The sequence below is a fragment of the Pseudonaja textilis genome, chromosome 1 (genome assembly GCF_049901715.1).
Source record: "Pseudonaja textilis isolate UNSWEBS1 chromosome 1, rPseTex1.2, whole genome shotgun sequence".
NCBI lineage: Eukaryota > Metazoa > Chordata > Lepidosauria > Squamata > Elapidae > Pseudonaja > Pseudonaja textilis.
Genome location: NC_141990.1, coordinates 28,610,343 through 28,625,762, shown reverse-complemented (window position 1 = coordinate 28,625,762; position 15,420 = coordinate 28,610,343). Strand labels below are relative to the sequence as shown.

Below are 15,420 nucleotides of genomic sequence, written 5' to 3'. Positions count from 1 at the left end.
AAAGTCATGAGAATATGGATTGCTGTGATCAAACGTAATGGTCTTGATACAAAGCCTATATCTATATGTAGATATATATAGGATAGAGGATGGATGGATGGATGGTGTGTGTGTGTGTGTGTATCTTGTACTACAGTATCTTCACTATGTACTTGAAAGTTTGATGATTTGAAATAATAATGGCTTTATGCGCATGTTTACAAGGTTCTAATTTTGAATTCCATAGAGCCTGCAGATCCTTCCTCCCCAACCTCTAGCTCCTCTGCAATTCTGATTTCTTGACTGGGATTAGAATAATTTATATTAGTTTTTGATTTAATTTACATGCCTTAAATTGCTCTTAGGTACTTAGGTACCTACACCTAGAAATTACAATTACCTATATGTGATGTCATGGTCCTTCTTGACCATGAAAGTTCCTAGCAGCCTAGAACCCTTCTCCAAAACCCACTATGGCTCATGACTCGTCCACTTAGGGCAGAACAAGGTTTTGCCTCCCGTACTCTATTGTTTAAATATGCTTTTCTGTGGTTCACTGCTATGCTTCAAAGGGTATAAAAATAGGTAGACTGAAATATACACTGTTAAGTTTTTATTATATGCAGACTTAACCATGGTGCCTTTGTTGAAAGTAAATCATGCTACCTAGTTAAGAATTATTTGCAAAAATCCCAGTAATCCAAGCTGGCTCGTTTATTTTTTAGCCTCTTGTCAAGTTACATAGTACAAGGCCTGCAGAATCTGTTCTGAAGGTTATTCACTATAGCAAAGAACTGGCTTTTAGGTATCAACTGCTGAAAGCCACTATAATGAGTCTTCTAACCTGTACTTGTAAATCAAGAAATTTCTGTGTCCCCTTTATAGAATTAGGACCCAGGTTGCAGAGAAAACAAGTACTCCATGCTAATGCCACAGCAGATGGGTGTTCCTCAAAATGCTAAGTAGGGTTGATCTTGGTTGGCTCTTAGGTGAGATCACCTGGAAATACTGGCGCTTTAGATTACGAAGTCAACCATTTTAGATGTCAGTAGTAAACCAAGAAAACAAATGCACATGTTCCAGTGACACTAGGAGTAGAGCTCGACTTATGAAAGCTCCACATCTGGCCTCATAACTATACTTTACTTCTGTGGACATATGCTTTTCTAGATTGATTTCTTCATTTTTGAGATTTAACCTCATGAATCAAATTCTAAAGCTTTTGAGCAGATACTTTGTAAAGCACTCTCCTTGAGCTTCTTTGGGACGGTGCATGGAGACAACAGAACAGGATTACAGGCCACATGCTTGGGCAGATACCTGGGATGAATCTGCAAAGGGAAGCTGCTATGTGAAGATATTGTCCGCACCTTCCAAAATTCTCACAGCCTACTTTGCATGCTATCCCAAACTAGAACTTCTCCAAGTCTACAGAAGATTTTAAAAGTATTCTGATTCTCAGTGCTGATCTCTATTTCAGGAGTGGGCAGCTTTACTGTAGAAGAGCCCAGAGTTTTGCCCTACCTCACCGATTTATATAACTTTCCTCTCTTGGCTCCCAAAATTCCTTCCATATTACAATATAGAAACCTTTTACAAGAGGCACAATAACGTTTATGGAAAAGAAAAAATAACAAAGGCAAATATCTATCTCCAAACTTAATGTAAGGACAAATTCCTAAATTAGTGCAACTTAAGGCATAGTACAGGCTTTGGAAGTTTTTTTGAACAGAAAATGCAGTGCTCAAACTACAGCAAGAGGAGTGGTTTTATTACCACGTTTTTAGTGTCAAAATTCACAAACACTTTGAAACATCAAGAGTTAAAAAACACTCTACATCAAAAACAAATGCAGAGCAAACTGCAGAAAAGAAAACACTAAGTAAGACTCAAACAAATTTGCTGTAGCTAGTTTAGCTGGGAAAAAAGCAAATGTCTCCATGGGAAACTGTTAGAGGCTTCAAAACCAGCAGCAGATGCTTTTAACTGAAGGCTTCCAGTTCAGTCAGCTTGCAGCAAAACATTCGCAGTCCTGTTCCTTACATTCCTGGGACTCCAAAAAGTTCTCCCATTTCAAAATATTCCCCTTCCAAATGCAGCACAAGAGAGCTCCACTCTCAGTTCTCACCAGTGTGCACATACTCCTCTGCTGCTTTTGAAACAGTGTTCAGATATTGCCAGCTCAAGGCAGCTAAAATCATAATGCAGGAAAAATAGAGGGGTGAATAATGGGTCCGGGAGACCAGGGTACCACTGGGTAAGCTCATGGATTGGACAGTGTTGATGATCTGTTGAGTTTTGGCGGAGGAAGGGTCTGTGCTTGGGACCTTCTGGTAGATCTAGTGAGAAAGAGAAATCAATTAACATACCATAACTAAAGAAAGAAAATAGAAATCACAGATAAAATAGACTAATCAGTAAGTTAAAAGTATTGAACAATACATCACAGATTAATGAAACAATTCCATTTAGCTTTTCTAGTAGAAACACATTTATGGATTGTTTGACACTGCCAGTTGATGCCATCTCACAATCTAATTTGCAATACAATATTAAATCTGGACTTTTTAGATCATCATTAGAGCCCCATTTTGTGTTTCCATAGGATGAGTTTGGCATATCTGTAATTTTGCTAAAGAAAAGGAAAGGAACTTGCACTGCTAGATAAAGAACAGTTGTTAAACAAGTCTGTACACAGGGCTATATGAATTTGTGGTATTCTAATTTTTTTTGCCAAGCCAAAGCTTTAGCTATGTTTCTATGAAATAGTCACGCCTCTCTCTCCTCCTCACCAACAATTCCCATGAGAAACCAGCCACCTTTTCCCATTCCTTTCTTTTTTCTCTTTCACTCCTTATTAGCTAGTGAAAAATATAAGGGACACTTGGAAGGCCAAATAGCATGGAGGAGATTCATGGGAGAGAGGATTTCATTATACCAATTCAGTCCTTTCTGCTCCATGACTTTTCCAAATCCCATGTACTCTCCATGTTGGAAATAGTATATATTTTAGTTTACTTTTTTTTTTAAGGAATTCATAGCAGCAAATATATGGAATAATCCAAAAGATGGTCCTTGCTTAATGACTACTTGTCAGCAACATTATTCAATCATATAATGGTGCTAAACGAATGGTGGTTCTGAGCCGTCCTCATACTTATGTTGGTGGCAGAGCCCCCTGCAGTCACATAATCAGAATTTTCAACCTTTGCCAGCTTCTTACAAGCAACGTCAGTGAGGAAGCTGGCAAGAGGTCACAATAATGGTGACAACTCCTTAATAATCTGCAACGATTTTAATGACAGCAACTGTAAATGCTGAATTTTCATTTACAATCATGTTGAGTTATCTTCCCCTAGATTCAGTCTTAGCATGTTATTGAAGCAAAGCCATCTCCTGAATATCAAAGCTAGACCATCCTAGACCAAATCCAACCTCCTAAGCTTTACTGTGCACTTTTATAGAGTTTCAAAGTAAAAAAGCAGCTGTTGGTGATTATCCATTCTAACTCAACCTTCCCCACTAAAAGGCATCAGGAACTGAATAACGAGGTTCTCCCAACTCACCTCTTCCATATACTGGTACATGATGGTTTTAACAGCCTGTATGTTAGTAGCATCCATCATCAATGTGACTGCTTGTCCCTTTCGAATCTTCACCACACCTTTGAAGATCTGTTGGTTGTTGTAGCAGGCTGCCAAAGTGGCTATAGCCATCACCTAGCAGGGAAGAAGAGATAAAGGGCTTATGATCAAGAGCAGGTGTTTACGTAGTTGTGCACAATCAGGCTCCAAAGAAAAAAACAGAACTTTTTTTTAAAAAAGATAATTTATGAAGATTAATATGCTGATTAGTTTTATAAAATAGTCTCGAAAGTTACATGTGTGAGGACAGCTACATAAATGTGATAAACATTTTTCCCTTCTGTTCAGTTGTGTCCAATTATTGGACATTGCCTGGACAAATCCATGCAATTTTATTGGCAAAGTTTTTCAGAAGTGGTTGCCACTGCCTCCTTTACAGGGTTGAGGAAAAATGACTGATTCAAGGTCATTCAGCTGGCTTTTTGGCTAAGGTGGGAGTAGAACTCAGTCTTCTAGCCTGATGCCTCAACCATTACAACAAACTGGCTCTCTTTATACATACATATAAACATACAGTATATACACCCAATATTCATGCCCAAAGAACAGTGAATGAATAATAAATAGCAAGATGTTCAACAACAACAACAGAATGAATGCTATGTTCATGGACAGATTCCTTAGGGCCTAGTGGACAAGCATCATCATGAAGTACCTCAAGAGGAATGCAGCTTCTTATAAGGTAACAAACCAGAACCCCATAAAAGTCTTTGTGTTTAAGGTTTTGATACCACTTTCTAAGTAAGACAAAATCAAGTGTTTTTCAGCATGTTATAGGAGTCTAGCCACTTTATTAGCAAGTTACATGAAACAAGTGTTATACTATGCCATAAGTACAGGTAGGCCTAAAAGGTTTTATATACACCGTAACTTGTTTTGTTAACTTAGGTTCACAAAGGCAGTCCCAGCAATAGTGAAAAGCAGAAAAGACTACATGTGCCATACAAAAATGTATACATAATGCATTTTTCTACCCTTTTTCATTTTGTTAGACTCAATATGACAAATGAATAACCCAATGGGTTTTTTTTTTGTCATACCGCTATGACACTGGGTTCCCATCACATGATGAATCATGGCATCCAAGTCTATTTTAAAATAGCCTAATTAGTCTTCTAATCCACTGATGAATAAGAAGCTCATTATCTACTTCATGTATGCTTAGCAGAGTAAAATTATTTACTGCCTTTTTCCAGGATATTTTCTAGCCTACAACCCTAACCTTTCTAGCAATCTCTCAACCAAAATACTTTAACTAAATTCAAAGCTTTTTAAGATCAACCAAATTAGGCTTGATCTGGAATTCTAAGAGGCATTGTTGATTTGGAACTCATTCATTTAAAAATCAGATTGGTCCCCTTTTTTATTGATGATCCAGAAGATAGTTAAGACAGATCTCTTCCAAAAGGCATTTAGTAATTAACTTTGCTATTACTCCTACTCCTAATTATTATTTTATTTACTGTGAATATTTTAACTGAGTTTTTGAACTATGGTTGCTTTGTTAATCGTGAACTGCCAGGAATCCTTGATAGATTTGGCAGGATGTAAATGTAATAAGTAAACAAAAGTAAAAAGACAATTCAATTTACCTGTGGAATAGCACAGAAATTGAACACACTTTGATTCTTCAAGCGGGACAAATATGTCAAGACATCAGGAACATGATATAGGGCATTGGTAATGAGCTCATTCATACACTGGACGGCTTTGTCAATGTTTTCCGGCTTAGCCAGATCTGACAGCTTCTTCACATACTTGCTCCAAACCTAGGAACACCAAGAGGTCAAGGTTGTTGAGGCCACTTTTGCAGAATTTCAAAATTACTGAGCACCTGAGATTTTCTGGTTTTCACAAACTAATTTTGCAGGGATTACGCTTATTGGACATGTCTGGGGTGAGATTCTACCGGTTCAGCCCGGTTCAGGTGACCTGGTATCTCCTAAGATCAGCTGTGAGGGAACCAGTTCACTCCGACAATCAGCTGTTGTCTGTGCTTTATTTCTGGGTTTTCCAGCTCAGTTGATTTGCACAGCAGTCAGCTGTTTTACACACATGGCTTGCAGCAGAAGATGAGTTACAAATGCTGTCTGCGCGCACAAAGCAAACCGGTTGTTACACTGTTTGAATCCCACCCCTAAACATGTCTTGTCCTGAAGGCTCTTTGAGCAAATCACTGATGCCTCCAAATAACAATGAAGATTTCCAACAACGACCCACCATTATGTAAAGTACAAATTAGATCAGAGCAAAACATAATTATCCTTGTCATGTCTAATTAGCTATTCCACTCAACTAAGCTCAAAAAGCTATGCTTAATCCAAGAGCAGTTACTAAATCTTTTATTTACCCCCCAGAAGCTTGCATGCTCTAAGTCAGGGATCCCCAATCTCTAGTCTGCAGCCTATTGGGAACCTGGCCATGCAAGTGGCGGACGAGTGCACAAAGCTGCATTTGTGCAAGCAGTGTGGGTTCATGCAGAATCATCTTTCTCCACCCCTGCCAGTTCGCGGAACCAGAAACATTGGGGACCGCTGCTCTAAGTCAATATTTCACAATTTCATCAACTTTGAAACGTGTGGACTTTTACACTCCAGCTGGCTGGGGAATTCTAGAAGTTGAAATCCACACATCTTAAAGTTGTTGAGATTAGGGAACACTGTTTCAAGTTATCTTCCCACAGTAAAAGTGAATAATAAGTAAGCAGTCCTTTCTTTATAATTTAAAATAAGAACGCCAATTCATATTTTTCCCCACTTGTTTCTGTATGCCAGACTGCTCATTATTTTTCTTCTCTACTTTTATCTTTAAAATATAGATAGTCCTCAACTTCTGACCACAATTGGGACCGTAATCTTGATCACAAAGCAGCTGTTAAACAAGATGTCCAAGTGACCACTTAGTTCAGCAACTGCAATCTTGGCTCTTCCTTTTATGGTCATCAAGTGATTCCATGGGAGTACCTCAAGGTTCTGGGAGGCTCACAGAAATTAGGCTATTGCATAGAAATTTGCTATGGGCCAGGAGGCCTTAACTGGCCACAAGGTCCATTAGTGCATGGAAACCTACCAGGGGCTTGGAGGCACAGACCTTCTCCTCACCCCACTATGTGTGGGAAAGATTGTTCACTAGCTTTCTAGTTATCCCTCTCATTGATTGGACCCAGGTCTGGGGGGGGAGGAGAGGACTTCCAGCCATGGGGGACAGGGAGAAGCAGCCATTAAGAAGGCCAAGACTCCAGGACCAAGGCAGCTTAGCAAGCATTGGTGGCTTAAGTGAAACAGCTGAGATGAGGGGGAGAAATAAGTGCATGTGTATGGGTAGCAGCCATAATTAGTAACCAAAACTGCAGTAACAATAGTTATAAAGAGAGACAGGATATTTCTCTGCTGCAATTAGCAGTAGGGAAGCATTAGCTCTGATATCAAGAGACAGAATTCAATCTTACTCCACCAGTCTTAGGGACAATGGGAATATCTTACATGTGAACGAAACCACCTTATATGTAGCTATATGCAGCCTCAAATCCACAAGCGATCCCTGGGCAAGAAAAGTTACCCAGGTATTCTACATCAAGTAAACAGCATAAATCAGGATGGAATCTAGTAGCTTTTGCATGCTGTACACATTCATACCAGTGAGTTAAGACCTCTTCCTCACATCATACTTTTTTCTTTTACCTCTTTGGGCCAGAATTCTCTGCCCACCAGTTGGTCCTCCAGATAGTCCCTAATGATGTTGGTTTTCTGCAGAAAGAGTCCCATGGAGTTGGCCAATTCTACGTCGTGACCGACAACAGGATCTTCTAATTCTGAGGCAGAGAAGAGCCGGGAGAGGCCAATTCCCACCAGGCCAGCAACATAGTGGCAATACTATAGGTTGGAACATTCAGAGCTTTATTAAGATATTTTTTTAAAAATCTAGTTCAATCCATAAAGGCTGCAGCTACCAAACTTTACAATTTCCTTCTTGAATTACTTTTGCTAAAGTAATATATGTTTTGGAGTAAGTTTAAGAGCCAAAAGTTCAGCCTTTAAAACCCCAGAACCTTGCCAATACAATTCTTAGGGCTGTTCATTTTAAAAGGATGTGGTCATGATATGTCAACTCAAAGTTTGCAACAGATCTTGGGTGATGAAAGTTCTTTATTCCAGCCTTATGGTAATGAGAGAACTAAATCCATATCGAAGACCAATTCCAGTTCCAAGACACCTAAAATGCAGGGATCATCTCCTTTGAGCTAAAGAAACATCCCCCAACATCAGTCTTAGTACCACTTTTCCCTGGACCTATAGAAGCTATCCACTTGTATTGTTTCTCCTTAAATATTCTGTTCCCATGCATTATACATTAAAAGCCTCACTGAATAGAAGACTTTGATGGTCTCTGTATTGTAAAGTTAAAGGTTATAGCTAGTATACAGGTTTGCTAGGATACTCTCCCTCCCAACTCACTCACCTTGTCCCACTCTTTGTTAGAATTCATCTTCTTTTCCAAAAACTCTGCCATACCAAGACCCATCTTGTGACAAATGTCAGCAATCACATCTTGATAGACTTTTGCCAAATTCCGGAACTCTAGGGAAATCTAAAGGCAAGAAAAGAAATGGGATCATAAAAAATGATACATGTGTCTCTTCCTGCCTCCCCCCCCCCAAAAAAAAAAAAATTCTGAATTGATAAGGAGCTCAAAAATGCTAGCTCATTTTAGGTTCCATGCACGTAAAGTTAAAAATATTTCAGCAGTCCTTTAATCTTGAATTTACAACAATCAAATATCATATATATTTCCTCTGAGCAATATAGGAAATATTCTTAGAAAAGAGATACTTGGGCAAGTTATTTCTATCCAGGAGGACTAAAAGCAATGCACTCAAGTTTAAAGCAGATCATACTACTTCCAAAGAAATAATGGCAACATGGTTTTTCTTACTTATATAATTAGTTCTGCAAACTTAATTAGCAAGGATACATAACTATTTGAAAGCTATTCCTTAATTGTTACTACTTCCTTTCCTCTTGAGCGCAACGCCTACAAAAGACTCCAATTATTTAAAAAGAATACTTGTTTTGGAAATTAAATCAGTGTCAGAGTTTAATTTACATTACAAATTACATTACACAGCATGTTTTTGACAATGTGCCATGAAAGTAAGTAACTGGCAACATCAGGCTAAAAACCCATCTAGTGACCAGCCACAAATATTCAGGAAGGTCCTAAGTATAAACATGTTCTTCAACTGTTGCCTCCTAATGTTTACCAGGGATTCTGAGGCTGGCAATAACCATTAGACCAGGGCATCAAACTCATGGCCCGCAGGCCGGAAGCATTGCACGCTGGCCATGCCCCGTTTAGCGAAGGGCAAAAAAGTCACAATACATCACGCTGACGATGCCATGACAACATGAGAGTGTCTTGTAAATTCTTATGCATAATTCTTTTAAAATCATTTTTCAGGCATCATAGTAATGATAACACAGAAATATACAGACATGTTTTGGGAAAAACCTTAAGTTTAATTTGTATTGTGCCTATCCAATGCATTTTGTTGTTTTCTACCAAAATTTAGCATGAAATGAAAAGGAAGCACTTGTAATTCGCCATAAAATTTCTCAGCAGAATCCTAAACAACCCTGATAGCCACTAAAACTACCTGGGAGGCCACTTACTACTAATTATCAACTCTGCTTCACATTACACATCCTCAATGCATGTGAACTCAAAGGAAAAACTTATTGAATCTAGATACTCAAGTTATGTATGTGAAGTAAGGGGTTGCACCAGTTGCAATCCTTCAAGTAAGTGCACCAGTTTCTCACACATCTAATATAGTACCATAAAAAGCAAATGTACATATAAAGGCAACTATATAGTGGACAGTCCTGATTTCAATTTTTTTGAAATGGTACCTCTAAAGTTCCAGGACAGGAAACTATCACACTTCCAAACAGATGCTAATATATCTGATTTTAAGAGACTGATCTCTCTCGCACTTACTGAAGTCAGGGGAAAAGAGCCTTAGAGCAGGGATATTTTAACTGCATAAATGCATGAGAGGCACCACTCACAGTTGGAAAGTCTTCCAGCACCTGTCTGTCCTTCTCTCTGCTGTCCATAAATTTCCAGTCTGGCTGATATAAGTAGGAGTGAAAATTGTGTAACATGGGGACCTTAGCTTCAAGACTGATAGTCATGTCATCTTCCACAGTATCCAGAGCTCGGAGAACCAAATAGAAGATGCACACTGCATGGCTACAGAGAAAAGGAAAAAGATTGTTTCTGATTTATATGCCAGAGGAAAGAGAAAAATAATTTGTTCTGTCCAACATTAATCAGTATAAAACTCCATGTCTCATTTGTTCATAGAAAAAAGCACAACATACCTGTACGGAATGAACAGCACCATTTCCCACTTAAGTCTGATGCAATTCAAAACAACTGCATTCTGTTTAAAGCCATATATTGAGCATTTAACCTGAAGCAACAGAACAGTCTGTGATAGCTGAATCTTTTTTTTCCAGGCACCCACAAAGGATTTATAATAAGCATATGTTCTTCCAGGTCAAAATACTAGATATGAAAGAAAACAAAGGAAACAACCTGCTAGGATTTGGCTCTGATCCTATTAACTGCCGACTTCAGCTATTGTCAACTGCTAATAGATTTTACGCAAAAAGAATTGTGGTCTCTGCAATGAAACCTTTCTTTAAAGTTCCATGGATCATATCATAAACTACAATAAATATAATGGTAGTAGATTGCATATACTCTATAATATTATAATAAAATATGAACATCTCAGTAATAATTAACCCTGAATTTGCTGATTTTTATTTAAATATTCCCAACTTAAAAGAATTGGGAAAGGGTGGATTGTAGTCTATATTTACTACTTTTTGAACACCCAAAGGTTGCAGTTGATGCAAATCATGGGATGTTCCCAAAATTCTAAAAGGCTTTTTCTTATGTGTAGGGTAAGGAAAGAGATGACAAACGAATTAATTTTACAATCTCCGGTAGTGGGAAAGCTTAAAGTCAATGGATAATAATTGCAGCCAGAGCCTAACTTCACTGGATGCCTATAACGTATGTTTTTCACAAGAGCTCTACCGTCTCCTGTCAGCAAAAACAAAAACAGGTACAAATCAGAATAGCCTAACTTTGTAAAAAGTAGATGTGTTTCATTTTTTGCTATCAGCAAATCACAACGGATTTCTTTTTCCTCCTCCGCGGGGAATTATGACCGATGAAGATCCTTAGTATTGGGTTGGCGAATACTGCCCAAAAGTCACTCCGTTATTCCCTTTTCCCAGCAAGTAAATAAGAATCACACACACAACAAAAACCCTCACCGTAACTCCCCGTCCAGCGCTTGGATGACGGCGGCGAAGCTCCGACTGGTTTGGTTCAAGTACTTGTAACACACCCGGAGGCTATCGCTGAGCGAGTCCTGCAAAAGGAGCAGAGGCGGAGGCGCAGCCTGAGAGAACAGAAAGCGAGGCCGCGAGCGTTGCGGGAGACGAGAGGTACCGCCGCAGGTCCGCAACCGGCCGCCGCCAGTCAGGCAGGAACTCGACCCACCGCCGCCGCCTGCACGCGGTGGGGAAAAGGCCAAGGTTCGCTTGAAAAGGGACGTGGCGGCTTTGGAGCTGCAGCTGGCCATGGAAAAGGCATACAAGGCCGGAGAGGCACACGGCTAGCGGGCCACCCCTCACAGGGGCCCTCGTGCCTGGGGGCTACGGAGCATCGAAGTAGTTCCGGGACGCCCCCGAAGTTAGACACGCCCCCCCGGCCCCCCTTTCAGATTCGTAATGTTTTTCTTCTCCTTTACGGTACAGGCCCCGCCCATCCGGCAGGGTGAAAGGGGACGTGCACGGAGCGCCCCGCCTTCCAGACCGAAGGAACGAGTGCTGTTATCTGCACATCGGGAGGCGAGGCTCGAAGTGCGCTTTTATCCAACCTTTCTTTCGGGGCAAATCCCGCTAAATTCAAAGCGCCTCCGCGCCGGGGAAACAAGCCTTACCACCTGCCGAGTTCGCATCACATATAGGCTTATTTAATGCCATAATACTTTTTTATTGAATAAATCCAACTAGCAAGATTTTTTTAATTTAATCCTAAAGCATGGTTTGCAAATCACATAGCCAGCCCTTATGATGTTGGAATTCCACATCGTGCTAAACCATAATATGCTTTGTTCACATTACTTGGGGTACGGTGTGAAGCTAGCCGTGGTGGGCTTTCCAATCATGAATTGAAACAAACCTATCTTAGAAGAGTTTGTGAACCGTGCCATCCAAAATGGCAAAGGACTGATCAGCACCATCCTCCTTGAAGAAATAATTGCTTGTAAAGGTGAAAATTAGGGCATGCAAGTAATAGTTTAAAAGGCTGTCCTATGCAAGGGGATGAGTTATTTTCTGCTGAAACTTACAACAATCAAATGCAATGTGTTGAAATTAAAGGATATTACCACCGACTTTGGGAGGAATTTTCAGAACACCTGATGGTTGGAATGGTCTACCTGAACTAGTGAAAGTCTCTCCTCTCCCTTGATGGGAATTTTCAAATCAGGTCTGGATAGTCACCTAATGGGATAGCTCAGTACATCCCCTATACTGAACAGAGTTGTACTGAAAAGCCTATTGCTCCCAACTCATACTCTTTGATTTTATGCTAGCACCCAAACAGCCGCTGGGTCCCCTTATCCAAGTAGTGAAGGGATTGCCATAACATGCTTTAACAAAGCCAAGAAAATGCATTTCTACAACACATTAAGCTTGGTTAACCTTGACCTTGATTAGCTTTGCTGTGATCAGCAAATTGTAAATTAAGTAACTCAAAAAAATTAGTAAGAAGTGCACTGTGTGAACATGGCTTTTGAAGTGAACATTTTATTGTTATCTTCCTATTTCCTTGGCCACTTTTTCCTAGCGGCAGTATAATTGCTGAATCTGAAAACAAACAAAACCACTAACTTTCCTCCAATACTGACATAAGAGAATATTTGTAACTCAGGGTTGAATTAAAGGTGCCTTTGGTGGTCTCTGAGGTGATTATTTTCTTGCAGATGTTTCATTTCTAAAAATGATAAATGGCATACATTGTAATCCAAGAAACTATAATGTATGCTATAATTGCTTTGCAAACCTAAAGCTTGTTATTGTTTTAGTTTCCCCATTCATCTGGGGAGGAAAATTCAGTAAACAATTATCAGTCAATACTTTATCAGGATCCATCCTCTAATTTTCAGTAATGTGTCATTTCCTTAGTTCTAACTAGAGAAATACATAATAGACCAATAACAGCAGCCACCACTAATAGAGATTTAATCAACTTTCATTTTAAAAAACTACATTTATTTCTTCTTCTGAATATCATCATTGGGAGCATGGATGAATTGGACAAGAAGAATTAGATCCCATTTTCTTCTACGACTTTTATTCTTGCTTCCTTTTAGCTACTTTTTAAAAGCAAAAATAAAAATTACACTGGGAACCAAGCTTCAATATCATGTAATTTTATGGAAGCAGATACACCCACACAGAGGGTAAACAAAGCTGTCTAGCATTTGTTTCCCATAAAATATGTTTTCAAAGATATTGACAAGCAAATGAACTTTTGAAAAGAACAATTCAAGAATACTAAAAGCTAGTCATATCACCTAATAAATACTGAATGCTATACATTAATTCTCCAGCTGCCTTATCCATAAAAAAAGAAACAAAAACTCTTGTTCTTGTGCCTCAGCAGAAAAAAAAACTAACCAAAGGAATAAAATAAAAAGCCCAACTCACTTGATCCATTTTGGGCATTACTGTCTTGTATCCACCCATTTTAAATTTCACCAGATTGTAGATCTCCTCTGGATGACCCAGCCATCTCTTTAGCAGCTCCATTGACTTCTGCGTTGACCTGGCAAGGTAGGGACGGTGTTGCTGTTGAAGACTTTCAAGAGCAGAAGATTCCTTCTCTCCTTCTTCTGCCCCTTTTTTTCTAACTGTGCCACCTGCCTTTTGCTTCCTACCCCTCGCCCCCACTTCTAATTTCCGACGTCAATTTTTCCTCTCTCTCTCTCCATTTGGCTGCTCCTGTTTTTCTTTTCCCCCGCCTAGGGGTTTCCAGAAGCGAGGTAATTCCCCCCTCCCTCCACTACACGCCGCCTGCAATTCTATTTCACTTCTCCGACCGAGGGGAGGTTCAACCCAAAGCTATCTTCAGACCCACACCGGTTACGGTATGTTACTTCTCTGCTAGCGTTAGTCCCCTAGCAGCAACCAATCAGCAGGCAGCACCTCCGATTCGGTAGGTTGATAGGAAGCTCGGTAGCCGCGCGGTCCTCGCACCAGGAAGACGGCAGCCAATTAAACCATTTCGGGCTGGTGTGGCGATCCGTCGCTATCTCTTGGTTGGTCAATGCTCGGCCATAGGCGGCCTAAAATGGCAGGATTGATTTCGAAGTCGCCGGGTTTCTTAAAGGAGCCAGGCAATGTTTTTCTTTGTGCAAAGATGTCGTCCTACAAATCCGGTTTGGTTAGTAATAGCAGTTATTACTCAAGGTGGTAAGATAAATCTCAAGGTTTTCAGTCCAGATTTAGATAGTAAATGGAACAAGAATGTCTAGATGTACAAAGAGCCTTCAATATGAACTCCAGAGTTCATATTGCAAACATCAAATGGAAAATCAGGTCATGCCACAAAGGACTTTTTTTTCTGTATAGGGGTTTTTGTGTGTGTGTGTGGAAAGATCTCAAAATGTGGGTGTCTACTGTCTCCTCTGACTACTGAAGAATTTAGACCTCTGTCCACTGAAGAATTTGTATAATGGGCAGAAAGAAGTGGTAGAATGGAATCTGGAGAAATTAAGTGATTCAACAGTAGATTGAAATTGATTATTTGCCATCAGATCAGTTTGGACTCATAGCAGCTGCCTAGATTTTATCTATGATGAAAGATTGATTACCGCCACATCATTTATTTAACTTATAACTGGAATATATAATGAGAAATGTTAGACTAGAAGAGTGGAAATTACAATTACTGGGAAAAATAGCAATCACCATAAATGTTCTGATGACACTTGGATGAAGGGAAAACTTAAGGAATAGATCACTAGAACATTGTAAGTATACTAAGGGAATGCAAAAACTGGCTTGCTGCTCCATATTCAAATAATTCCTGTGTCAAAAGGCAATGCCAATTCAATGGAAGTAGATGAAAAAGTTAAAATACCATCAGACTCTTATGTTTCTGGAATTAGCTAGTGGCTGAATAATGAAAAAAGTATTAAATTCTATAGAAATCTCAAGCCATTTGTTTTAATTAAGGCTTGTTATTCAATTATCAGTTATCATTAATCATTTACAAACATGCAATATTATGATTTAGCATAAAATAAACCCATCTACTCATCCATTCCCTTACTTGTACATTTGCTACTTGAGGTCCCCAACTTGGTGTCCTCCAAATCAATTGGCCCATAATTTTCAGCAAGTTTGGTGTTTGAGGTTCATAGTGTTAATGAAAAAAACTGAAGGAATCCAGATTTTGACAGATGCTTTGTTTTGACACTCTTCCCATGACCAGAATGATGGGCTCACCCTCATATACAAGCAGACTCAGCCATTGATCCACTTTTTTAAAAAAGTAATTGAAATTTAATATACTTTATCACTTGGCAATTTACTGTCTATTTATTTTACAAACATTACTTAGAAGCTGTTTTTTTTGCCATGGTTACAGTTGCTTATAGGTACTTGATTTCACTGTATGAGCATTTATAAATGTAGAGAATTTG

At 39.3% G+C, this 15,420-nt stretch overlaps 1 protein-coding gene across 5 annotated transcripts; it reads right to left on the bottom strand.

Annotated features, from left to right (window-relative positions):
• Positions 1-1,729: 1,729 nt before the first annotated feature.
• Positions 1,730-13,911, bottom strand: FDFT1 (farnesyl-diphosphate farnesyltransferase 1). Of its 5 annotated transcripts, XM_026715970.2 has the most exons (8): positions 13,421-13,911; positions 10,976-11,073; positions 9,692-9,875; positions 8,082-8,210; positions 7,304-7,495; positions 5,216-5,392; positions 3,546-3,698; positions 1,730-2,318 (listed from the first exon to the last, which is right to left on the bottom strand). In XM_026715970.2, the coding sequence occupies exons 1-8, from the start codon at positions 13,520-13,522 to the stop codon at positions 2,097-2,099; spliced, it is 1,257 nt and encodes a 418-aa protein (XP_026571755.1). In that variant the 5' UTR covers positions 13,523-13,911; the 3' UTR covers positions 1,730-2,096. The 5 variants fall into 5 exon arrangements, with proteins under 5 accessions (XP_026571755.1, XP_026571756.1, XP_026571753.1 ...); XM_026715971.2 differs by lacking the exon at positions 10,976-11,073 and having other exon boundaries at positions 13,421-13,558; XM_026715968.2 differs by lacking the exon at positions 13,421-13,911 and having other exon boundaries at positions 10,976-11,556.
• Between the last annotated feature and the right edge of the window lie 1,509 nt (positions 13,912-15,420).